Source organism: Chroicocephalus ridibundus, chromosome 2, assembly GCF_963924245.1.
Source record: "Chroicocephalus ridibundus chromosome 2, bChrRid1.1, whole genome shotgun sequence".
NCBI classification, from domain to species: domain Eukaryota; kingdom Metazoa; phylum Chordata; class Aves; order Charadriiformes; family Laridae; genus Chroicocephalus; species Chroicocephalus ridibundus.
In genome coordinates, this window is record NC_086285.1 from 166,404,198 (window position 1) to 166,431,951 (window position 27,754).

Here is a 27,754-nt window from a genome sequence, read left to right on the forward strand (position 1 = left end):
CCCATTCTGGGCAGAGCCTCTGAAACTCCAATTAATAAAACTTTTCAGTGCTGACTGACACAACACTGGCAGTTTGAAGGCAATGTGCTAAGGTTGTGGAGATTGCCTATGAAGTGTATTGATGTGAAGGCAAGTAACTGCAGTTTTAAGCAATGCTTAAGTTGTGGATGCCACAAGGGGACAGAGAGGGGAGACGTGGGCAAATCAATATGCAACGAAAACGGTCACTGCATGAGTCTGCTGGAATAGACTGCTTTTTGTTCTCAGTACTTGCTAAGGATTCTCCACATTTTCAAAGTTATTTTCAGCTATTATTTTCACATATCTCTTATTTTGCCCTCAGGCTTGCAGTTTCTCACAAAATTTACCCTTAATTCACCTTACTACTCCTCTTCCCTAAATGTCAGTCAAGACTAAAGGAATTTTTTGTGATCAAATCATCAAATCAATAGGGCTGCAGCTGTGCAAGGACATGGAAGGTACCTGTTCTCGGGCACTGAAACCACAGCTATACACTTCGTTACACCCATATCATTAAGTCCCCTTACCCTCTGAACAGGGTGGCTGCATCGAAACTGCTTATGGAGAACATATTAACTCTCAAACTGTATCAATATGTGGGCAAGCACTGGCTAATCTGGGTCAAAAGTGGGCCAGGGTACGCCCTAACAATTTACAAGTGGAATGACCCAGTTCTAGCGTCCTTGGTACAGTTTAATTTAGTAGTGTAGAAATTGTCTAGAAATCTTTCCATCAGCACTTGTAACCTCTGAATCAGATACATGGAGCTTTTTACGCATTTCTTCTGTTCCGCTTTGGTACAGCACCGAGATCCTATGTACAGTCTGCTGCTGTAGGAGAAAGGAACTGACAAATGGGAAATAATTGAGAATAGAGCACTGAAGTGATTGAAAAGCAAGGGAGACTGACTTGTGAAGAGGAGGATAACTGTTAGCATTTGAGGAGTTTAAAAGCCAAAGGGGAAGAAGAATTATTTGCAGGGTCCAGTAGAGTTTCACTAGGTGCGAAGAGCTGAGAATGAGAAAGGGATCTTTAGCAAGAACAGAGGGAAGCATTTCATCAACACCGAAGCCTGCTGGACCGTGAAATAGTCTCCCGAAATAAATGGTGTCAGTCCTACAGCTCAGGTCATTTTAAATTAGACTGGCCAAAATACTTGTGCGGGTTCTTTAGGGAACAACTCAATACCAAGTCCCAGGGATGGCCATGTCGACCTCGCAGGCAGCTCTGCCGCTCATGATAATTAGGCTCCACCGCGCTGCCACGAAAAGAGTGCTGTTTGACACACACAGCACCAGATCTTTCACGTACAGTGCTTGTCATGGTATCGTGTTATTTATACATTACTCTGAGTCGAAAAGTCTCTGCAAAGAGGCAGGCAGAGGCCTCATAAGTCAAACCCCTGGACTATTGAAGCTGATGAAAGATATAAAACAGCTTGCATTAAACCTTCTAAACTGCTAGCATCAGTGAGAGATTTTACTGAAAATACCCCTCAGCAAGAAATGATACATCGTAATGAGTGAACAAGGAACAAGTTTGAACTAACAAACACACTCTGAAAGACTCCATGGGGCTTTTTTTTTGTTTTATTTTTATTGTATTTCGTTTTCTGTCTGCTTACAAATGCTTGACTGACAGGCGTGGAGGTTGGCATCTATCACTTCTTTTCAAAACAGATAGGTAAGGTACATCAACATTTCTCAACACCGACCCAGAGGGAACAACCTTTCCTAAAAATAAAAGCATTTCCTTCATACCTGTTGCCACAGCGTATCCAACTCTCCTTCTCTTTTGCCAAGAGAAGCGTCAACTTAATTGAAGTTCTGTTGGGTTTTTTTTTTTGCTTCCTTCAGGATATCCTCAACTGATGATGAGAAACTGGACAGAGGTATTCTTGCCATATATTCACTTGCCACAGGTTAGTAAAGCATCACCAAACAGCATCAGCTCTCATGCTCTGATGGCCATATATTACTGGAGAAAACTGTCCACCTTCTCACATCAGCCAAGTTAATAACTGAGTTCTGCATTAAATACAAAAAGAAATCAAAACCTGTGGAAATACCCCAGGGAGCAAGGGAGGATCCTTCTTGTTATTTACTGTGTCTTCTGACTGAAATGAGGAAGGAACTTGTTAAAAAACTTATTCTCCCAATTTCCTCTGAGGTGCAGGATGATGCTTTCGGACTCATTGTACAGGTAAGTGATTCAAGATCAGTATGATCAGTGCCCAGGGCACAGAAGGAGTTGATGGCAGAATTAACACTTGAACTAATTTCTTCAAATGCTTTCCTAGCACCCTTCCACTGGGGGACTCTCCATGGCTGCACAGGCATCTACAAGTGATGGTCTCCAGTTTACAACGTCCATCCAGTCAGTAGTGGTTAATCATTAAGCTGTTTTTCAGCTAGACTTACCTTGTATTCATTTGGTCTGAATGACTGGCTTCCTGACTGTGAAGTAATTTGGCACCTGCAATTATCTGTTTAAACTGACAGGCATCTGCTGGTTTTCAGGGCTGAGAGTTGATGTCGTTCGTCCTGGTAATGTCAGGTTTGGAAGCCTACAAAATGGACAGCTGCCCACCTCCACGGACTGAGCTCTTACTGCTGCTGCCCTTCCTTTGGAGGTGGGGAGAAAAAGGGGTGTAGGGAGGTCAGGATAGATGAAGCGAACCTTGCTATTTCAGGGACAACCATTCCCAATTCCAGGAGCAAGCCCTGCTCTCCACATCTACCCTTTCCCTGGTATACTTCTGCTATACTTCTGTCTCAGCTATTTTCCACTCTTCATGGTAGAAGAATGCTCACTGATGTGTTAGCAGCCTGGGAAGCACAGGAGTGGGATGGGAGACTGTGATAAGAAAGGATTGAGGGTTGCGGAGGAGGTGGGATGACCTGGTGGTGACTCCCAAGGAAATGGTGGTGGGGTCTGGGAGGGTTTCATCTCGTCTTCCTTTCTCATGACCTCTGGAGAAGCTGTCTGCATTGGGAGCATCACTGGAGACTTTCTGAATCAATATGGCATTTAGCATCTTTTTTATAGGTCTTTCCAGTCACCAGCTGAAATTCTGAAGTTCCCCATTCAAGGGTTACCCATTTGTTCCCAAAGTTTTATCTCCTTCTGTTTTTCACTTGACCACAGGTGCCAATGAAAGGCATGGGACGCTAAATTATATATATTTGCTATGACAGAGCTTGTGCCAGCACTGAGCACTGACAATGCACATTACAGTCCAGCTCATGTATTTCTGATGGCACATTTTACAGTGCTATATATAAAGTTGTTATGGCATCTATTATTCACTGCCAATACAGTTCAAGTTAAAATAGGTTTTATATAACAGTTCAAAGCAATATTTTAAGAAATAACACTTGTGTTAAGGCTGCTGTGTCCTACCAGATTTTGACATTTCCAAGCAATAAAGATCTTTATCCAAAATGTAAGGTTTTGGCGAGACATCTCCCTTGCAGACTTCTCTATTTTTAATCTGCAAGCAATAGCAAAAGAAGCCCATTTAAATAAAATGAACAGCCAGCTGAACTTTTGACACAGCTGTTATCTTTCTAGGTGGAAACTGTGAATGCTGAAAAGTGCCTCAAGGGATGTTCATGACAGAGAACAACGTCCCATTAACCTGAACCTCTGAAGAGATTCTGGAGATGTGGAAAACACACAAGTGGGAAAGAGTCATTGGAACATTAAGAAGATGTCTATTATGGGCACAATTTTATATCTGTTTTTCAGGACACAAGAGGGGAAGAGAATTTATTTCCTCATTTCTTTAGCAATGAAAAAGGTTTTATATCTGTTCTTTCAAAAAGGCCAAATTCAAGGTGTCTTAAAAAAAGGCCATTACTGGTACCAGCACCATAAGCATTTCTAAACTTGTGTGCTAATCAGTGTGGCCCAGAAGATATGATGTTCTAGCAATGCTCTGTGACCTCTTCTGTACTGCTTAAGGTCTACGTGTTACTGGTACTAGTTATGAAAAAAGTAAAAATCCCAGAAACACCAATATACTTGCATAAGAGGTGTTTTGCACAGCTTTGTTCTTCATTCTGGTCCCCAAAGAGCAAAAGAGAACAAATGCAATACATCAATTTGGCAATAAATTTAGTTTATTAGCTGTGTTTGACAGTTAGGAATAATGTTTCCTTTTAACCTTCTTACTGGTTTTGAAAACATATTGGAAAAAAGCTGTAAGGCTGGCTAGGAGCTCAGTGAGTCCCTTCTCTTTACACTCACGACTTCTAATGAAATCAGGGAAGTTTTAGTGTGCAAGATGAGTCCTTTCACAAGAAATAAGTTCACGTGGGCCAACAAACAGAAAAACAAAACTTGGTGAAAATGATTTAAAAGCACCATCTGCTTATTCAAACACAGCTGAGGAGAGGTACGACACAGTCCAAAACTCCATTTCATTTTCATTATATTTCTTTCAAAAGAGATGCTAAATAAAATACTATTCATCCTAAATGTTTTCCTCCTGAGGAGAAGTGTTTAAGCTATATTGAAAATTATGCTTGTGGAATGCAGTCTTCCTTACAGGATCAACATGGATCTGAGATAGCAAAGCAAAATTGACATAGCTATAATGGTGGTCAGCAGCTCAAGGGAGGTGATTCTGTCCCTCTACTCTGCTCTGGTGAGATCCCACCTGCAGTGCTGCATCCAGCTCTGGGTCCCTCGGTACAGGAAAGACATGGACCTGTTGGAGTGAGTCCATAAGCGGACCACAAAAATGATCAGAGGGCTGGAGCATCTCTGCTATGAAGAAAGGCTGAAAGAGTTGGAATTATACAGCCTGGAAAGGAGAAGGCTCCAGGAAGACTTTATAGCAGCCTTTCTTAAAGGGGGCTTATAAGAAAGATGGGGAGGGACTCATTATCAGGGGGTGTAGAGATAGGCTGAGGGACAAGGGTTTTAAACTGAAAGAGGGTTGATTTAGACTAGATATCAGGAAGAAATTTTTTACACTGAGGGTGGTGAGACACTGGCCCAGGTTGCCCAGAGAGGTGGTAGATGCCCCATCCCTGCAAAAATTCCAGGTCAGGTTGTATGGGGCTCTGAGCAACCTGATCTAGTGGAAGATGTCCCTGCCCATGGCAGGGGCATTGAACAGATGACCTTGAGAGGTCCCTTCCAACCCAAACTATTCTATGATTCTATGATGGAGATGGGAAAAAAAAAACAAACAGGTAAAAAGAAAGTGCACACATTCTTAGGAAGCAGAAGGCTGAACAGCATTAACTGCATAAGCTGAACAAGTTATTCAGAGGTAAAGTCCTATTAGGCTGAAAGGTATACAGGACCTACCAAATCAATAGATATGCAACCTGCACAACACATGAGTGTTGCATTTATTTGGAAGCTACCTAGGGCTAGGACTGGATTCCCTTAACTCACCCTGAGAACCCCATGTGGCCCAGTGTGACCCCATACAGAGATGTCCATTTGTGGCACAGAAATGCAATTTAACCAGCAAAATAAGGATCTCTCTAAGCAGACGCAATATACCTCTTGATTTTTCAAAGGCAGTGCACTTGAGGCTGGCTTGAGCTTTGTTATTCTCCACTGCCTAATGAGCAAACACTCCAAGTTTAGTTTTTTTCTGGTAAAGACGGGGGGCAATGTAAAGACGGAAAGAAAAAGGCAGTGACTATATTTCAAACAAAAGGTTTACAACAATATTCTTTATGTCCAGAACACCATTTCAGAAATACCTTTGCATCCACCTTTCTTACACGTCAAAGTGCAGTAACATCCCAAAACATGCAACACATTTTCTTACAATAAAGTTCACTCGAGTTTGACCTGGTAGATGCAAAGAGATTCCTCAATTATGAAAGGATAATTCATGCCCAAGGATAGTGTGAGAATATTCTTTAACAATTTCATCCCTCGTAATGCACACAAGCCCACAAAGCTCAATCATCTCTATTCAGCAAACCATAACAGAAATTAGACATACACTAACCTTGACCCACTCCTATAAAACTATCAAAATTTCTTACTTACAGTGTTGAATCATCTGTAACTCTCACTGTTTGCAAACAGAGGTCAACGCTTCAAAGCACCAGCCTACAGCAGGAACATTTGTCCCCTTTTTGCACTGTTAACTCAATCACAATTCCTGCCATACCGCAACCAAAATCTATTCTGATAAAATTAGCTCAACCCAATTAAGGGACAAAGTATAGTCCTTAATTAAATGTTCTGATTATTCTGAAGCCCTCTTTTTTTTTTTTTTGGTTCATCTTGAGTTTAGGCCTGTAAAAGCATACAAATTAGAAAGATTTAAAATGTTCTGGGTTTCCTCATTTATTGCTTAAATTTGAGTAACAAGAGTTTCCCAAAAGCACAAAAAGAGAAGTATAAAAAGAAAAAAATGTGGGATGTTTAACTTATTCAGACTTCTTTTTGTTCCTTTTTCATGTTTTATTTATAGCACTTCTAAAAAATGGAGAATAAAAATAGTATGTCATGTCTTCATTTAAGTACACTAAGAACATCCAAATACTTTGATAAAGCAAAAATATTGAATTATTTGAAAATGTTAACAAGTTATTTCCTTTTGTCTACCTATTATTCTCTCTAATGGTAAAGTTGAATATTTTGTGCCTGTGACAAATTCCAGTTTCAAGTTCGCATGCAAAAAGAAAGTTGTTTTGCTGCAGAATCAAGCCCAATTAAACTACCTCACTATAAACTCGATTATGGAAGACCCACGGAAAAAAAAAAACCCAAAACATTAGCCCTTGAACATTAATTAATTCTTGTCATTTTCATTACAGGTGATATGGATTCCTAATCCTTCCTCCTGCCTCCATTTTTAGAAACATCTGATACACATAAGTCTATCTCACGTTTAGCGATGCTGTACAGTCGGCCATGTAAATCAGCATTTCCTTCATCATGTTGAACAATGCACAACACAAGGGATCTGTACTTCTAGCTTGCAAGTCCGTGACGGGAGAAGGTTACTGACCTCTATCTGCTGAATGGCCTCTTCCCGCTGACGGATGGCCTCCAGATCCTCTTCTGTGATTTCCGAGAGCAAGGCTTGATCCTGGCTCTGGTTCTGCCACATGCCATCTCCTCCGTTAAAGATCTTCTCATCATCAGGTAGGTCAGAGAAGGGGGTCCTAGGGCTCTGCTGAGATGGGAGAATGGAAAGAAAGCAAAGGAATTGTAAATATTGTTCAGTTTTACATAGCCTTCTTACGGGAAAACGGTAATATAATAGATTGCATAAACAGTGATGAAAAGGTGAAGAGGAGTACGTCACATGAGAGGAAATACATCAAGTCTTGAAGGAAGTGTTAGGACCTGAAGCCAGATCTCCTGAGCTACATTTGATCCCCAGCAACCAGCTTCAATTTTCCAACAGCTCTGGAGGAACAAAACATTTATGTGCATCTGAAAAGTGATACCTTTACTTTGTTGCTTTTCTTGCAAATTCTTTGGGAATTAGATACTTTCTTAGGCAGACATAAAGCCTATGCATTTGCCTTGAAGGCTTCATTATTCAACTTGCAACATTCAACGCAGCAAAGGTTGCTATCTTGTCTATTTATGAGATAATACAGCTGAAAAGGGGAAAATCATTATCTGATTACATAGTCACCAGTTTGAGCCTCTTACAGTTTCATGGTGTTCAGTCAATAGAGTTGACTTGATTTTGCTGAGACATCAGATACCATTTCTAGGTAGACAGATGTTCACACCGCCTTTGGGAGCTGTGCGTCTCTTCAGATCCAGATTGAAAGAATCTGGTCATGATCCAGCTGCATCTACACTGCAGGTAAGGGCAGAGGTTTAACAAGGTCTTCTCTTCCCAGCCTTTAGCTTCTGTGCCTATAGAGACGTTAGGTTCAGTCTAGGCTGGACTCAGGGAATGAACTAGCACAAGGTTGGTATGGAGAATCGGGACACTGAGCTCAAGTCCTAAACTTATAGACACTGATGAAGACTCCAATCCTACAACTGCATGGGTCTTTCACTTCAAACAATGCACATGGTCCTTTAAACTGGCCTTGATCTGAGCTTTGACTCCTAATCAAAAGTTACAATAAAAAAGCAATCCAACTGCTTCCAGCCCTCTGAAGTTGAAAGAAGAATTGGCAGTCGCTACAGCAAGTTCTTGACCTGAATGTACCCAAAGTCCCTGACAGCAACAGGAGAAAACAAGCACAAAAATTCAGGAGGATGTTCAGTTCTCTGAATCCGGGCTTATCTGAAGCACAAACACCAGGGATTTTCAACAGGTTGTGCCTGAGAAATAAAGACCTTGCTGTAGCTAAGTTTTCAAAGATGTTAAGTGCTCTGAATTCCCACAGACTGAATAGGAAGCAAGACCATCAGGCAGCTTGCGGGAAGGGCACAGTAGGACTGGAGAGCGGGAAGAACTGGGAGGACTGGAGTGGAACTTGCAGACCTAACAATGCCAAATCACCTCAGCAAGACCAAGAACCTTAACCGAGCATGCAGGAGGGAGGCAGTGGAATGAGAAAAAAAAAAAAGTCGCTTATAATGTGTTTTATTTCTTGCTTGTTTGCTTAGAGATGTGCCTTGGAGGAACTGTGAAGGAGGCATAGAGAAAATTGGTAATATTTAACTCTTACAGTCATGTTTAGACACTCTAGCTGGCTAGATTTTGAAGAATATCAGGCATCTGGAAACTCTTATTTAACTCATTAACTCTTCTTTAATTCTTTAAGTTTACAATTTTTGCATTTAGAAACTAAAGAATTTTTGCAGTTGCCTAAATCTACACATTGCCTTACGGAATTAATTTATTATTATCGCCATCATCTAGCAGCAAAGAAAATTATGCAATGTGATGAAGGAAGTGGGGCGATGGAAAAAGTAGAGGAATACAGAACAATAGGCAGAAAACAGCCAAATACCTTTCAAAAATATGAATAGAAGATTAAAAACTCTGACATTAATGTCTGTCTTTGTTTCACCTTCTGTTTCCCTGGGATCTGTTATCTACAGAGAAAGGGTGTGTTACAGGAAGGAAATAATCATTTAAAATTAGGTTAAAAATTCATTTACAGTTTAAAAGACACATTTTAATAGGATTAGGATACTCTGGGGGTGTTTTACTCACTAATTATTACATGCCTTGGACACTAACTTATCTGGTAGAGTGTTTCACTGCCAAAAGCATGTATTAATGGACTCAAGGAAAAAAAAAACAAAAAAAATCCAACAAACCCTTGGGGTATTCTAATGCTTCATTTATAGTGACAGAGGTGTCCTCTCATCTTCACCTGTGGGCTGACTAGGACATGCAGAGGCGGTTATACTGCACAGCGACAAGTAGGCTGGAAGAACCCAAGTGTCTGCCCTCTAAAGACGCAGGAAACCAGTGATTTAACGAAATTCTTGTACTATGGTCACAGCAAGGAGTCTGTGCTATGAACCTAAATGGACGCTTAAAGACATGCTTTCCTATGTGGACATGCATTTCAGCGGAAGAGAACAGATTGACACGTTATCAAAAGTTCCCTGTTCTGTTCTCATGTGGGAGCACAGGATTAACGGGAGAGCCAGCAACACGGCAATCAACTCTTCAAATTATATTAGTCCATGTAATAGCACAGTGGTATCACAAATATGCTTGATCTTGGCCTTTGTCAACTTTATTAGTCGTCCCCACTTGTCGGTCCTGGTATCTGTAAATAACACGCCTCACCCTCACGCAAATAATCCAGACAGTGCAATTCAAGTGATGCTGCTCAGTCATCTCTTACAAAAGCCGGCTATTCATGTGTTTAAATAGATAATGGTCTAGACACAGATGTTTTCCTCTAAACAAAGTAGTGGCTTAAGTTAATTTCAGAGCTGCTGAAGGCAATTATGTGAGTTTGTGTCCTTAACATCTTTTGAGAAAATCCAACCATGGCTGCTGAATGAGAGAGTAAATCAGGAACCAACAGGACGCAGGGGGGGCTGAGATTTCCTTTCAGACATAAAAACAGCTCCATCGTAAATTTAAATATAGTCACCATGACCTGCTGTCGGGGTATATATAATGGCTGGCTGCGCTAACAAACGAAAAGTGATTTTGTGTTTGTCGATGGTACAGTGCCCCTCATTTCTGTGATAAAGTGAACAAATACTGCGTTTGAAAGTGTGAAGAAATCTAATGACTTTTAATACTTCTGATTGAGAACTGCATACAGCTTGGGTGATCAGTGAGTTTTGTTCCCTTTTGTGTTGTGCTCATTGCCTTGTCTGACAAAAATATTTTACTTGTAGCAAGAAAAGATACGATGGAGGGCACTCACTGAGGCTCCAGAGATAAAGTTCCTTTTGACAATACACTGCAAGGGGTCATAACTCCCTGTACAGGCATTTCCACATTAAATTTGATTTAGTGCCAAATTTTATACCCTGTGAATCTCTGTGTAATTTTCTGTTGGATTTCTTTTCATAAATTGTTAATTGAATGTGTTTGAAGTTGTTCTTTTGTTGAAATTTGCCTGTGGCAGCTTTTTGTCAAGATGTATCTGTAAACCAAACTCTGTCTGAGAAAAAAATGATAGGAGAGAAAAAGTTGAGTATATCTGATATCCTCAGTAGTTCTTTTAAAACTAAATTCTTAGGACTGAGGGCCACACTATGCTGTTATTCATCATATCTGAAAAATTATGCCCAGGCACAGCATTTTTCCTGTTGGATAAAATCTTCTCAGTAGGATAAAATCATTGCTGCTTACAACTACATTTTTTATCAGATTTATTCTACCAATGGGGAGATGCTGATAGAGGAAAAAAAAATAAAAAAAGATTTTATCTGGATGGTGACAACTTCTGCCAGTGTCTGTACTTTACCAGCAGCAAAATCTTTGCATCAGAAGCTGCATGTCTGAGACACCCCAAAAGATGTCCCCCTCCTAGCCCCGTGCCTGTCTGACTCCTCATTTGGATATTAGAAGAGAGAGAAGAGGAATGTTAACACACGCAATTTCTTCTTCTTGTACACAGCAATACCACAAGTTTTACAACCCATGTCACATAAAATCACCAAGCAAGGGACTGAAATGACCTCTCTTCTAGTTCCCATACGGTCTTTATTCCACCCAAAAGCAGAAATTTAACAGGAACCCCACCTAATATAACATCAGCCAGCCTTCACAGTTCATCTTCAGAGAGTTAGGGAATCTCTCATAGCAGTAAGATGTGTTGCTGCTACCATCTCAGTCCTGTAGCTCCCTTTTAAATCTCTAACTTTAACGATGCCATTTCTGATTGCTCATTACAAGATTGTTCCCTGATCAGAAATTAAGGACACAAATTGTTGACTGGAGATGGGTGAGAAATGGCTCTTACTGCCAGTGGTACATTTAGTGATTTCAAAGGAAAATTTCTTTTCCACACCCCATAAAAACCCAAAGATAAAGAGAAAAGATATACAACAGAGAGAAAGAGGGAGACACACACGTACATTCCCTCCAGCTCAGGTTAGCTACAAGTCAGATGATTAAGGTGCCCAATGCCAGGTGCAATAAGATTGGCCTCACAGTCCTCCAAAAAGAACTTTAAAAGTTGATTTAAATAATTAAGATTTACTGGAGCTGGATTTACAGACTGTGTCCACCAAATGAATGACACACTACAAGGACAGGAGGATGAAGGGCTGAGGAAGACATTCAGACACTTCTACCTTCAATTTCTTTGTGGAGGCAGTTGAAAAGGAGACTTAATTGAGCTCAGTGACTGAAATTAGACAACGTGAACCCATTTCTATGCCTTCTCTAACCACTCCAACTTCAGCCAGGAGTGGTGTCCTGAAGAGGAGGGTTTCATTTCTGACTGTGAAAACATGGGAAGAGGGTGCTAATGGAGTATCTTAGGATGGATGTGACAGAGCTGTTGGTACCATCAAAGTGGGGAAGGTGGGTCTCCTAACTGCACTGAAAACCTAATTCTGGAGAATAAGAAGGAACACAAGTTCCTTCTTTTCTGGCTACTTCCCCACTGATATGCACATTTCAAGAAGTTCGAGCTGTCCTCATCACCACTGGGCTGTAAGACACCTGAGGCTGCCTTCGACATGCGCCCCACAATTCACAAATTCATTATTACCTCCAAGTTTATATAAGCACAGGTAAAAGAAGTCTTGCTCATGTAAGCTAAATTTGTACTACGTACTGCAGGTTGTTCCAAGGAAACCTGCTGCAACCATGAAAATAGTGTATTTCAGAGGTCTCACATGACTTGGGTAGTAAACCAAGGAAGGTTGCTCTGTCTTCTCCAATCTCCAGAAGCCTTCTGCACCTCTAGCAGGGATATGGCCAGCTCAAGCAGTGATCAACACACCTCCCACACCTCCTGCAAACTATCACATCTCCTCGGGTATCATTTTGGCTCTGGCTTTCACACAAAATGCAAATGCAGAGATGTTTATCTCTTGCTTTATAGTATGTATAGGCATATAAACAGCCAGGATACACTTTTATGAGGATATCCTATTCTCACTAGCATCCAGGCTCAGAGATTCACGTTTTATTGCATGTAGAATAATGAGGCCGGAGTGCCTGCATTAAAGATCAATAAAATACTTTACATGGAGGGCCACTGTGCAGAATACTGCTGTAGTTACGCTGCCTGCCTGTGTCTGACACATTTTTAATAGTACATTGGCACTGCAAGAAGTCCGGGACAAAAATGGCACAGAGCAGCCGGTTTGGCCTGCTGAACCTAGAGCGTACAGCTAGGTTAAGACAGATAAATCGGATTAGATGATCTTTCTCAAACCATCCTTCCACAACAACTAACTTTGCAGACTCAATGAGATTTAGAGCTGTATCGCGCCGAGCAAAAGCCCAAAGCAATTACAGGTAGAAAGGCCTCAGGCAGGCACAGAACAAGCAGCCTGGGACTTCTAAATCTTTTAAAGGAGTGAAATAGTGATATTACAACTTTGCATTATCTTTCGCACAGAAGATCGAAGCAGTGATTGGTAATCTGAGCTCTGTTATTTTACCAGAGGAGCTTCCCACAACAACGGGGGAAGAAATGCAATCACAAATTAACCATTGCTTTATCTTCCTTTTCGCTCAAACACGGGGACATTTAAAACTACTGTAACAAAGACAACTTTTATGTGGGATATTTTCAGTCCTCCCTGCATGCATCACTAACATGGGCAAATACAGAAATGCGTTCAACATTTTCTTCAAGTTATGTAAATTTGATTACTCTGCACCAATGTAGCATGAGAAAAAAACAGCATGGGGAAATTAGCATAAAGGGAAGGGTTGAAGTGCATTTTTATTTAAATTAACTAGAACCTCTCATGTGTTCCTGTCTTTACTCTTCATCAAGTTGTTTACTTTTGAATAATGTGAACCTGAAACTGAGTAAGAAAATCACCATTTCTACCAGCTTCCTGCTACGGAATCTGCAAGAAATTACTAGTTATAGGGAAAATGTAATAGCAGAAACTATTTTGCCAGGTCGTTTTTCAGTATTTATAAATTTAATCATTCAAGTCTCTGCAGTCATGAAGAATAAGAAAATCCATTTAGTTTCCTGGAACTAGAAGAGACTTAGTAACAGAGTACCTAGTTCATACTTCCTACTGTTTTCTTCTTCTTTATTTTTCCTTCAAGACTTTATTACTTCGCCAAATTCATTCCGAGAAATCCTGACCTCATCACCTAGGGCTGCTCCAGTTCAGACTCGATCTTACTGTACTCAGGGTGAGAGAATTAAATGACATGTCTGTGGTAGATGAAGAAAAAGAAAGTAAGCCAGGAGCCTGAGGTTTAGCTCTCTGATAACCAACGTGCTTTTAAGAAGCACAGCATATTTTCACCCCAAGGTGAAGACCAAATTTAAGAGGAATGTCCTTCCTGCCAGGCTTAGATGGTGTGGCTGACACTGATATTTTGCCCATGGAGAACATCAGCTTTTAGGGCAAACTTCAGTTGACTGGGAGGGCTATGTTTTGTCATGTATTTTCACCCTGCATAATTCTTACAGATGCCCCATAAGGGAAAGAAGGGGCAACGTTTCCTGTTCCTATTTCCAGACCTTCTCTTTTCTTTCTCTTGATTCGGCAACTTTAGCTACCATGCAAATAGATGGTCCCCTGGCAATATGAGTGCAGCGAAACAGCCCCAGCAATGAGAGGTATAAATAATTTCCCCTCTGTGTAATCTAACATCCTTTTCTTTTCAAACCCATTTCACTGAATGACTTAAGTCTGATCACGCATGTCTAAACCCATCCTTCTCAAAGGCAACTGCCTGTGCTATCACTAGCTTCAGGTGGCATCTCTACACATGCAGAGCAAGTGGATAAACGCTCCTTTAAGACTGTCACAAAGGAGAGTGTTTGATGGTATTTTTACATTGTGGCATCACTTTCCTAAAGTTGCTTCCTGCCCTTTCCTAGCTGTCTGAATTACATTCTCATAAATCTTTGTCTCCGTGCAACCCTGCTGCTGGCACCATGTTTTGGCTGGCACTGCTGGCTGAGAGCTGTACTGTACAGCATCTCTGGATCCTGATGCTAGGCAGAAACCTCCCCTGCTCGCAGCTCCCTCGCTGAACGTCTGAAGCACCCAGCATCTGTGTGAATGGACTAGTCTTGAAAGAGCTCACAGACACATCGAGACTGTCTAGAAAGGCCCCGTGTTGTCTCTGCCGCACAGCTGGTGAGCAGGTTCCTGCTGTAAAGGCAAACAAGAAGGAGAATGTGCCATTGGCTTACTCTTTAACACCTGTCTACTGAAAAAGAAAAAAAAAAAAAAAGTAGTGAGAAGTCTTTTTCCTGGGTTGACATGGAGGCAAGAGATGAATTCAGTTTGATTCCCTGCAGCAGAGACAACCCTGAGCATGGGCATAGTGCCACTGTGTAGCATGGAGCAGTGGAAAAGTAGGGAGACACTGGAAATAAAAAGTATGTATTTTTTTCTTTCAAGACATTAACTGGTTTTGTACTACATGGAAAGTATGAAAATGTGCAGATTTACTGAATCCTAGTAGCTGCTATTCAGAATGGAGAATTTGGATTTACATGGTAGTGGCAAACCCAAAGTATGTTTTTATGCCACACGCTTTGGAGGAGAGTCACTCCTATTAATTCTCGTCTCCTTCTCAAGTTTTTTGGAATGCTCAGCCACTTTTTTTCAGAAATATGGTTGACTTCCACAAAACCTCTTTGGCACCAGTCTTTTAATCTCTTTTCATTACTGGCCTTTGGCAGGGCTTCAGTGAACTGCTCAGTGTCCAAACATATGTTCCCAGCCTGGTACTGAAGAACACTCTCTTTTAGTGACAGCTCTACAAAACATCTACCCATTTCACAGCCCCTGCACTGTCTGTGTTCACACCACTTCAGCTCATGCCAAAAAGCCTGACCCCAAATTTGGACAAAAATCAGAGGCAGCTTTTCACCAACCACCTGGAGGAGCATCGCTGAGCCTTGTGAGGGTAGGTGGGCAGTTGATGAGGACGGGGATGGAGAGACAAGACAAAGGTCCTGCCCCTTTGTGAGAGTGTGCCGTGGTTTGGGCTGGGCTGGCCACTAAAATGAAGGACAGTTGCTCTCTTTTACTTCTCTCCCCATCAGAGAAGGGAGAACATCTCCCTTCAGGGAGAGAAGGATGAGAGAGAAAAGAGACTTATGAGTTAAAAAAGAAACTAAACTACTTTAATGAAAATATTAATAAAATAATAAAAACAAAAATAATGAAATATATACAATACATGCAAAACTGTATCAAGCTCCCAGGATGATGACCACATCACTGGGAGGCCCTGGGAAAGTTCCAGACTGGACTCAGCGACAGACGGGAACTGGATTCTGGATCTGGATTCAGGAATACACAGATTGGGATCAAAGGCAGATGAACAACAGAGTCCTCCTTGGACACCAGCCATTGGAGGAAGAGGGCTGACCCTTTGATCCCTCAGCTTTTATACTGAGCGTGATGCAGACGGGATGGAATACCCTGTTGGTCAGTTTTGTGTCACCTGTCCTGTCCATTCCGCCCTGCAGGTGGGACCCCTTTAATGCTTTTCCGCTTCTGACCCTCCAATGGGGCAAATAACAAAGTGAGCTGACCTTGGTTATAGCCGTAAGCATAAGCAAGAACAACCCTCTGCATTCCTTGGTATAAATTATAAACAATCAGGTCTCATCACTCTGGAAGTGGACACTTTCTTAAAAATATGTCATTAATTTCAGAGAGTTAAATTAGTTAGAAGAAGCTCAGCTCCAAAGTAAAATTCATAGAATCATAGAATCATTTAGGTTGGAAAAGACCCTTGGGATCATCGAGTCCAACCATCAACTCCACTCTACAAAGTTCTCCCCTACGCCATATCCCTTAACACCACATCTAAACGAGTCTTAAACACATTCAGGGATGATGACTCCACCACCTCCCTGGGCAGCCTATTCCAGTGTCTAACCACTCTTTCTGTGAAGATTTTTTTCCTAATATCCAGCCTAAACCTACCCTGCTGCAGCTTGAACCCATTCCCTCTTGTTCTGTCACTAGTTATTTGTGAGAAGAGACCAGCACCAACCTCTCTACAAAGTAGTTGTAGAGAGTGATGAGGTCTCCCCTCAGCCTCCTCTTCCTCAAACTAAACAGTCCCAGCTCCTTCAATCGCTCCTCATCAGATTTATTCTCCAGGCCCTTCACCAGCTTCGTTGCCCTCCTCTGCACTTGCTCCAGCACCTCGAAATCTCTCTCGTATTGAGGTGGCCAGAACTGGACACAAGACTCAAGATGTGGCCTCACCAGTGCTGAGTACAGGGGGACGATCACCTCCCTCCTTCTGCTGGTCACACCGTTTCCAATACAAGCCAGGATGCCATTGGCCCTCTTGGCCACCTGGGCACACTGCTGGCTCATCTTCAGCTGCTTGTCAATTAGAACCCCCAGGTCCTTTTCTGCCAGGCACCTCTCCAGCCACACTGCCCCAGGCCTGTAGCGATGCATGGGGTTGTTGTGGCCCAAGTGCAGGACCTGGCACTTGGCCTTGTTGAAGCTCATACCGTTAATTACTGAACAGAAAATTGGTTCTGTTGTACCTCAGACCAGGACAGAGGGGGTTCCACCTTTGTGGGAGAAGATGAGAAAAAGGAGGATGAGCGCGGAGTGGCAGGATGGGACAATTCCTGTTCACCCCACCACAGCTTCTAGCACCACCCATGGAAAAGCCCCAGCTCGAATTAACACCAACATTGTACTGAGAAAAGAGCAAGATGCTGCAGCACTGAAATGACGAGCTCTGTACTGGGACAACAGCACTGCCTCTGCAGGCAAACATAACCTATTTTCACTTACAGACTTTTCTCAGCAGCCTTCTAGGACAAGAAGAAATCGCCTCACGTTGTACCAAGGGAAATTTACGACAGATATTAGGAAAAAAAAATATTAACAGAAAGGGTTATCAAACATTGGAACAGGCTGTCCAGGGAAGTGGTTGAGTCACCGTACCTGGAGGTATTTAAAAGATGGGTAGACGTGGTGCTGAGGGACATGGTTTAGTGGTGGACTTGGCAGTGCTAGGTTGATGGTTGGACTTAACGATCTTAAAGGTCCCTTCCAAACTAGACAATTCAATGATTCTATGATTGATTCTATGATTCTGTTGTCCCTCGGATTTCACCAAAAGCGATCAAGACATAAATGATCTGTCTTCTGTCGCAACGGATGCTTAGTCCTTTGGTTCAGTTCACAGCAAAGTTTTCTCAGCACTAACTCAGAATAAAACAGGAGGGTTATCACAGGCTGGTAAGATGAAAAGTCAAAGTGATTTACACAAAATGATCAAACAAAAGTCAGCGCCCGGCAGAGTCCATCTGAACAATTAATCTGTGACTCCCAAGTGGCATCTCCACTTGAGAAAGGAACCTCTCAATAGAGGGAAAATCAAGTCAGTGGAATCTAGGGCAGGATTTGTCCCATCTGAAATAATCAATCCAAGCAAGCGTGAAGTCAGCAGCACACACCACATGGCATGGCATCAGTAGGGAAATCAAACAGATCAACACCAGAATGTGGGAAGTTCAACAAGTGTTTTTGGAAGACTCTTCATATGTGCACAGCAGTGATGGGAGAAGGGGGAAAAAGAGTTCATGCTTCCTCAATGCCGTGTAAACCTCTTTTTTTTTTTTTTTTTTTTTTTAAATTTACCTGTGAATTTGCTACAATAAAGCCTATTGATCCAAGTCTGATTGCAGGCAGCTGCTTGTTAGGTATTACACTAATACTATACACAAACCCTTAATTGTTTTTCTTCGGGACATTTTTGGTTTTAATTAAAATACAAGCAAAGGTAATAAAAATGTTAAAAAGATACAAAAAGACAGACACCTGCAGAGAAACAAGAGACACAAACTGAATTGAAATGAAAATTCTGAAAATCTAATTTGGGACTATCTTTCAGTGCTGCTATACAACAGGCTGTCAGGGATCAGTGATGTGATCTGTGGTCAACCTCTGGTGAACCCATTCACAGCGACCAGACAGCATGGAAAGGGCTCGCCCTAGCTTCTCTTTTCAACAGGTTGAGTGAAAACTTTCTGTCTTTAGGAACATCTAATTATACTGAGGTCTTTTGACCAAAACTAGCCAGAGCTGAACTTGTCATAAGCATCTCAAATAAAACAAGATTTAGGAAAGGAAAGACACCACAAAGAGGATGGAGGAAGTAATCTTTAAGAAAGACTAGATAATTACTTTGAGCTGCTCTCTGACAGAGGTAGTGTTGACGATTTTCCTGCCTTTTTTCTAGGGTCCCTTTTTAGATTATCTAACAAAGGATAAATCCTGGCAAGTGATCCTGGCGTGTCCTTTTTTGTGAAAGCCCCTTGTTCCACATCAGTTATACATGCAGGTGACCGTAAAAACAGGTGGATGGATATTTCTCCACTGGTTTCGCTAGAGATGGACTTGGAAGCAATCACAAACCCCAGCCTGTTAGCAGAGCTGTGAAGACAATCCCAACACAGCTTGAGTGTGTTGTGTTTTCAGCCAGCTCAGCTGTATCTGGAAGAGCACATCTGTCTATGCTTACTATAGAGGTTCTGCTGTTCCTCTTGGGTCAAGAAAATAACTTGGTCGGGTAAGCACAGTCTTTATGGGCTTTTCCTTAAACTTAGAAAAAGAATAGGGCTTCAGCAAAACCAAGCAGTTTTGGTTTTTTGGTTTTGTTTTTTTTTTTTTTTTTTTTTCCAATGTTACTTGCTGTTTCTGTGTGCTATAATCAAGAATTGCTTAGGGGGCAAATTCCCTGGTCTCTTTTAAGTGACATATCTGCTCAAGCTAACAAGGTGTGTGCTGAAAGCATAGAGCCTAACAAATAGAAATTCCTTTTATTGTCTCCCTATGCTTCCTACCAAACTTTTTTTTGTTGTTTTGCTTTTCCTCCAAACGTGATATGTTCCAGCTCATGGGACACAATCATCCAATGGCAGTGCTGGGAGGAAAGGAAGATACTTGGAAATTAGCATTTGTTTCTAGTAGCTGTATTCTTAAGTGTATAATTATGTCACACAAGAACCTATTTAGACAGGGACTTTGGCAATCCAAAGGTCTGAGGCATTTGTTCCTAAAGAAATACGTTCAGTGAAATAAAGATCACATTTTCAACTAAATTGGTGAAATGGTTGCCATCTAAGAGTGCCTACTCTAAAGTCCAGAAACTTCAATGGGGACTTTTCCCCATTGCTCCTGCCTGTCCTAGACACATCCATGCAGAAAGGAATGAGTCTGGTTCTTTCTCCTGACCAGTGATAGTCCCTGTTTAACATAGTCTAATCTCCCAATCTGTAAATAACCTTAAAAAAAAAAATAATAAAGTTCAACTGAAGAAAGTAAAATGCTTGCCCTGGTTTTTCTGTTCTGTACAATCAAGGAGCAACATGGATCTGAAGACAATGGTTTACTGGAAATATTTAACAACCAATCAACTCAAGAGAAACGAAGAGTGACAACTTGAATTTCAAGTCAAATGAAGCCAGGATATTTACCGGTTTAAAGAAAAACACAAGAACAGCAGCAAGAAAATTACAGTTTTCCTCGAGAATAGCAATCTAGTTATTACAGATCTAGATAAGGTCTCATGAAAGAGAAACTAAAGATATCAGGTAAATTTAGTCACAGGTGCATACTTGTGGCCAAAATGCCTGCGAAGTGGAATAATGAAAATGGGAAGTGTAAACATTGCTGAAAGAAACAAAATCTTGTTTCTGAATTAGTTTGTCCAGGGAGAATTAAATAGGAAGAATTCGACAGTTTGCTAATTTGTCCTGTGTGAGTTCTTCATCGGGGAAAATGAAGTAAATTTAACCTTCCAAAGACTGACAAGAAATAGGAAGTGCCAGCAAAGGAAAGCAATGCAGACCAGCTTTATTATCCTCATGTGCTCCGTGCTGTCTCTGTGATATACACTTACAGAGATGCTAACCTTTCTTTAGCTCAAGCGTTCAGTCCTGTACCGCACGATTAGCATAAAGGTTTGATGAAGGCTTTCATGAGGATTGAAATGCTACCTAAAATGTTTGCAAAATAAAACATTCAGGGAAAGGATTAAGATAAAAAATGCTGAAAGGTTTTCAGCTCAACATGTCCGGAAAGTGACATGTAACAAAATTGTCCAAAATCTGTGCATTTTTCTGGTGAACATCAGGAAAATGTCTTAACTGTGTCAGAAGCAGGAGAGGACACAGATAAATATTCAGATAATTTCTACCACATGTTTTTATCAGACTGTAATTATTATTTATTTTACTTATGTTTTAACTGTGCTATTGACTTTCCAAACTGATGGGGCATTAACCATCCACACAACTGATCTTTATTCGCTTTAGCACTTAACCTACATGTTTCTTTCCTAACATCAGGCCATTCTGACTTCTATCATTTAATTTGGTGAATAATTCACCTGATCGTCATTTATGTTTTCACCTTGAAAGTATTCATAGACTGTAATCATGTCTCTATTGATACTTTCTTCTAGACTACTTAATTTAGCTCCCTCATTTTCTCATCTGATGTTTATAGACTATACCTTGTTATTTTACTTGCCCTGTTTGTATTCTTTTTTATTCTCTCTGTACATACAAATACCCTTCCCAAGCCATTAACTCCAAGACTTCATTGCTTGTGCCGTAAAATTACATTTCTGTTGGAAACTTTCACCCAAACACAGGAGAAATTTTGTCACATGTTAAAGTCTACTCTGAAAACTGCTGTATGGGGCTTTGGTGGGTTGGTTAATTTGTTGCTTCTTGGTAATTTTCCTAACTATTTGACCTAGTCTCAAAGGGCTCAAATCTGGATACTTTCCCATTGCTACAGTAATAAAGGAGAAATTAACAGATTCTGAAAGGCTAGGACATACTCGCTTAATTAAAACCATTTTTCGCTCACCAAAATAGACCTCTAGCTCCAAAACCACACTGGAATAGGATCCACTCAGTAGAAAGACAACAGCTTTCTGCTGTTTCTTTGAAGACGACATTACACCTCAAGCTTCATAATGAATTATGAAATAACTACGTATTACTCAAAATGCTTTCTTTAGCTTACCTTTTTGCAAATCAGGACCTACGGTCTCAGCAATAAGCTGCTCCAGGTCCTACAGCCCACACAGTGATGCACAGTATTTTCTAATATATCATAGATATATGCTGCCAAAAGTCTCATCCAGCCTGGCCTTGAACACTTCCAGGGATGGGGCATCCACAACCTCCCTGGGCAACCTGTTCTAGTGCCTCACCACCCTCACAGTAAAGAATTTCTTCCTAATATCCAATCTAAATATACTCTCCTTCATTTTGAAACCGTTACCCCTAGTCCTACCATTACACTCCCTGATAAAGAGTCCCTCCCTGTCCTTCTTGTAAGCCCCCTTTAGAATCATAGAATAGAATCTTCATGGTTGGAAAGGACCTTTGAGATCATCAAGTCCAACCACACAACCTACAATGTCTGCCACTAGAGCATGCAAGGCAGGTACTGGAAGGCTGCTATAAGGTCTCCCTGGAGCCTTCTCTTCTCCAGGCTGAACAACCCCAACTCTCTCAGCCTGTAATGTGTTGTTCCTCAGTTCTCTTTTCGTGTGTGGAGATGAGCTTTTTATCACATAACCTAAGACTTCACGCTTCACAAGAAGTTCCTAACTAACACACAGGGGTGGGCGCATAGGTGCAGGCACTCACCCAGTGGCACTGTCCCCTTTCTCTGTCCAAGGAGCCCAAGGAGCCCAGTGTCTCCCCCACAATGGATGGGGGAGAAACGCCCCACAGCGATCCATGGGAAGGGTGTTTTCAGGGAATATATTTTCTTATGCTGCTTCTCTGCTCAAAACAGTGAAGAGGGCTTCGACAGAGGGCAATACAACCCCAAAAAGTTATACCCTTCCTTCTTTTTTTTTTGCCTTTTCTCCATGGACTTTCTAAGGAGCTGCATAAACTGCTAATAGGGACAAGGAGCTATTTGCTGTTGAGTTCCCTAAAGTTAGATGGCAGTTTGTCCCATTGTTGTCCTAGTTGTCCCATTCAAGTGTCATGTGATATCAAGTGTCCCATTCAGTGTTGTGTAAAAAGAGGGATAAATTAGGCAGATGCTATGCAGGACTGGAGGTATAGGCATGTAGCTGGGATACCCTCTTAACACTAATTTGAGATGTTTGCTCAGTAGATATCTGTGTTCGAATTCATCAGCCAAATTGAACTGCCAGAAATCCACCTCACCAAGCTTCACATAGCCATGCTGGAAGTACTGACCTCCAAGCTCCTTATTAAGGCTCCTATTATATTCAGTGGAGACATGGTCAATAAAGTCAATGGAGATAAGAGCTCTATTCTCCAGATTAAAAAGATTGACAGCTACTTAACATGAGATCGTGTTGTAGACTATAAAGTGAGCCTTGAATGTCAGGCTCAGAAGTAGAGACCTACACTTCACATGCCTGGATGTGGCCAAGGGAGACTATGGAAAAAAAGAACAAACAAAACAAAGCAAGATAAAAACCAGCACCAAAAACCCCATAGACAATATATAATATTTATTTCATTTTTCTCTAGAGAACAATTCTTCCTACTTAGTTCAGATGGGTACACTAAGAAGTGCCTATTTCTCTCCACTGATTGTAAAAGAGTCTTCTTGTTTTCAGAGGTAGTAATCTACGCTGTGGAAATGTTAAAAGAGATTCTTTCGACGAGGATGGTTTGAGATCCTACTAGATTTATCGGGTACTGGATGAGGACAGTGAGGCAAGACAGATCTGGGATGGTGCTCTAGAACCTGCCTGGATTCCCACTTCATGGAGAAATCCTGTCTTCCCCCACATGGCACATTTAAGAGTAGAAAACATGTTTGGAATTATCTGGTCAGTGTAACCAAGAAGTGACAAAACAGTTTACTGATATAGGGTTTATTTATTCATGTTTCACACAGGACCTTCTATCTCACCACACAGAAGGCTGAACCATATGAAATGTTGATTTTCTTTTGACAAGTTTCCTCCAGCTGCTGACATCTGGAGGCAACCAGCATCTCCCTCACAGACCAGGTCCTTAATAGACTTAATAATACCATGAGGATACGAAGTGGTCTATATATTCACACTGTGTGAGATCACACTGCATCAAAACTTTGATAGATGCCTCTGCTATTTGCTCATCCTTAAGGAGCAATGACCCGAACATTAGCATGTCTAGTAAATTGTTCTAATGTGTGGTGAAAGGGGACTAATGGATACAGTAATTGATTGTTTGATGGATAGCTGGGGAGCCCTTTGATTATGAGTTTTTGCTACGGTCCAAGACATTTTCATTCTCCAGTTAACCCAGAGCTGATTGCTCGCATGAATTATCTCCTTCTCTGCCTGCAAATATCATTCTCTTAATAAATATTTCATTAGAAACAAACCAGTGGTGGGGATAGAGGAGAAAGCAGATGCTCAATGTTGTGTCTTTTGAAGATGTTATAGAGTCTACAGAACAGACACATAGATTATCCATGAAATGTGTCAGACAAGAGTTCTCCAGGATTTAGCGTTCATAACAATGCAAGAGGCAGGAATAAGTCTGAAGGTCAATTTAAATCCACCAAGGGAGGCTCAACATGGCCCAAGAATGATGTTCTGCATTGAGGAAGCGGCTGTGTTAAAATTGGCTTCCTCACAAATTCCACCTTTCTCTCTCCCAGGCTCCAGGCTGAGCTTTCATGTTACAACAAGGAGGGGCCCTGACCAAGAAAAAGAATAACACCAAGAAAACAGAGATATAATTCCTGGGATTTAGCTGCTGAGAGTTGAATTTTGATCCTAGTGAAGCTTATAGCAAAATTCTCATGGATATCGATGAGGACTATTTTGATCCTTTATCTTCCCATGATGACTGCTCAAAAGTCATTTACCACCTCTATTTTGCTTTATGAATATTTAAATATTTGTTCAGAACGCCTGTGCTGAAGCTGTTTTTTTCATTTCAGCTCGTTACTTTTTAGCATGACATAACAATTGTACCTTTGAGTAACGAAGGTTGCTACTCTTCTCTCCAAATAGGCTACCATGTTCTCCTAAAGAACACTGTAGAAACCAGACAGAAGTAGAATAAATGAAAAGAAGATTCTGTTTTGCCATTCTTACTCCTAATCCCAGATCAAGCCTGTTTCATATTGCTTCAAATTTTCAAATATGAAGAGAGTGATATTTGCAGAGAACACTTTGGACCTCCACAGGCTCCATTGAGGAGAGGAACTTCATAAACTAAGCTTGAGTCAGTAGTTTGCTAAAAGATAGAAAGGAGTCACTGCACAAGCTTATCCCAATTCATTTCAGCCCCACACACTTAATATGCTGAAAAATGCTGCAGTTTTTAAATCCTCTTTTATTGAAAAATTGTTGATGAGCAAAATACATAGTGTTCCCTATTACTCTCCACCCCCTGTATGTCCCCTGGGCATTGAGACATTCTTATCTTGTTTTCCTAGCTGTTCCTTGAGTATATTTATATTGTTAGTCTCACAATAGGTATCATTACGTCAATAAGCACAATTTAAACATTAATATGGTTATGGGCAGAAATGCAACTGATCACATCACATGCTATAAAAGGGGTACACATGTCAAGGAAATGGCTTCAATGCTCTTTGCTCTCACTTCTTTGCCAAAACTTCTACAGAGGGGAATGGCATGAACAAAAGATGGGGAAAAAGGAGAGAGAGTGACAGAGGAAGAGGGACAGCTAACCAAAAAAGAGAGCAGGGACTAGCAAGAGTGAATGAAGAACACAGAAGATGCTCGTAAAGGGGGAGAGTGGGACAAAAAGGAAAGAAAACATCTGCCCAAAGGCAGATCCAGGGATGCTTCCAAAATGCACAGATTGCCCCCTCAGATAAGGCAGGATCTGAGATAGGACCATCTGCAGATCTTCATCACAGGGAATGAAAACCTTAATAGTGATAACATATTTCAGAAGCAAGGATGGGAGAAGGAAGGCAGGAAATCTTTCCAAAACCAATGTAGCCATTAGGGAAGCCTACATATTACTGCTGTTACTCCTTCATTACCATATGCAAACCAGCTGTTGGAGACTAAAGTCCACAGTGGTTGAGGAGCAAATCCCATTTATAGACAGAAATTTCTCTTAGGGAAGTGTTTACCACTAATTTCTGAAGACAAACCAACATCCTGCCCACCTTCTGGAAAGGAAACCTTCTTGCCCCAGGGGACTTTCAGTAATAGAGATTTAAAAAAAAAAATGGTAAAAGAAAAACATTGGAAAAAAACTCTCTTTCCAGGTAAATACTAAACTCTCTACTGAACTGAGATTAGACTGAGTGAGGAAATTGTTGGCACAGTTAATGTTGGACATATATTTTCCACACCAAATTGTGGAACCTGACTGAGTCCTGCATATTTTATCATAATCGTTAGGCTGCACACTGATTTTCTCCAAGGGAAGCGCTCTACGAACCACTGACACTGCCTGCTGAGGGAGGTGACACTTTCCATCAGTAAAGGAGCATCGATCTGGCTCAGCGTTTTAAAGTCCCTGATGGGTTTACATCACCTTTGTGCTGGAGTCTTTCTATTTGCTTCCTTCGCCCATCCTTTTACCCCTGCTGCTGCTTAGCTCAAACACAGCTGTGCTAATATGCCAAAGCCACATTTCTAATCCATTTTAGCATTTTCATCTATTTTCAGGTCTCATTTGGTAAATGGAAATGGCTGAGACTGGTCGGATCATAACTAAGAGACAAGCCCTTGAGGGGGGATGTTGACATGTGCTTTAATTTTGTAGCAAACCACTTGTGGCAGAGTTTTACAAAAGCCTCTGAGCATTGGGTACCACCCAAAGTCCCAGGAATTTTTCCAAGAGGAGTCATGTTACTTCTGTTATCCTGGATAAGTGTCATTATTGATAACTCCATCCTGCTAACTAAAACACGTCCATTGGATTGTGGTGACGATGGTGGTATTCTCCTCCAGTCTCACCCTGTCATGCAGTGGCCCAGGAACTCCTCAGAAAATGCTGCCTTTCTCAGAAAGAAATTTGAGCCCTTCCACCCCAACTTATTCTAAATGTGCCTGGTAGGTCTCATGAGTAATGTACCTACACAAAGAGATCTCAGAAAATCTACAGATTGTGCAGGAACATAAATTTTGACTGAACAAGTGATGAATAAAATGCAGAGCAACATCCTCAGATTTTGGGCAAAGAATATATAATCATTCAGTGGTGTTTGCGAAACATGTCAGGCTCTGTCAGGAAGAAGGGTTATAAATAAATGTGAGGTAGATACTTTAATAATGCTATTTCATATACATGCAATAATGAACTTTAATTATTTCTTTGGGTTTCTTTCTTCTTTTACCGTAGCAGATGAGTCAAGCCCAGATGTGTAATGAAACTGATACTGACATCACAGCATTTTCTTTAGAGGTGGCTGAAAGAGCTCTACAGATCAGCTGCCAAATCATTTCTTCTCCTGGGGGTTTTCCTTCATGCATCTCACCCAGATTCTAATTCCCCCACATACGGTGTGAGCGAATCACAGTGCAAGGAATTTTCCTGATGGAAAAAATTTTGCAAACAAGTGGTCTTCTCACATCGCTTGTCCTGCACTGGAGCCAAAGACATTTTGTCATACTCAGTGGAGCAACCTGCCAAGAGGACCAGTTGCCATGCTGCACAAGGAAGTTCAGTTCTTCGTGAAAGTCATGTACTGATTGTAGACATTGAGAGGAAGGCATTTTGCAAAAGGAGTGGTGTGCTGCGTTGCTCTGTTTGTTTCCCTGAGTTTCGACTGAAGATCCAAGGAGGGAGTGAGGTATTTCATATCTATCCAACATCATTACGTTTAACATCTCTGAGCTTTCCTTTTGATATCCTCTGTTAATTCCCAACGTCACAGCAGGAAACAAATAAATCTCCTTGGTCCCTGGCACAAATATTTAGTGATAATGTTACTGATAAGCTCTAAATTAGCTTTCATAGTTTCCAAATGCAAAGGACCCTAAAAATCATCTAGTTTCAACCCCCTGCCATGGGCAGGGACACCTCCCACTAGACCAGGTTGCTCAAAGCCCCATCCAGCCTGGCCTTGAACAACTCCAGGGATGGAGCTTCTCTGGGCAACCTGGGCCAGTGTGTCACCACCCACACAGTGAAGAATTTCTTCCTAATGTCTAATCTAAATTTCCCCTCTGTCTGTTTAAAACTGTTACGCC

General features: G+C 41.3%; 1 protein-coding gene across 6 annotated transcripts in view; it reads right to left on the bottom strand.

The window, feature by feature from the left end:
• The window catches only part of TSNARE1 (t-SNARE domain containing 1), a 527,930-nt gene that overhangs the window by 245,764 nt on the left and 254,412 nt on the right, over nt 1-27,754 (bottom strand). For 5 of the 6 annotated variants that reach the window (XM_063327627.1, XM_063327622.1, XM_063327625.1 and 2 more), the window contains one exon: nt 7,016-7,183. In XM_063327627.1, coding sequence (XP_063183697.1) covers nt 7,016-7,183 — 168 coding nt within the window. The remainder of the gene's footprint in view (nt 1-7,015; nt 7,184-27,754) is intronic. The other variant, XM_063327626.1, reaches the window with a different exon arrangement.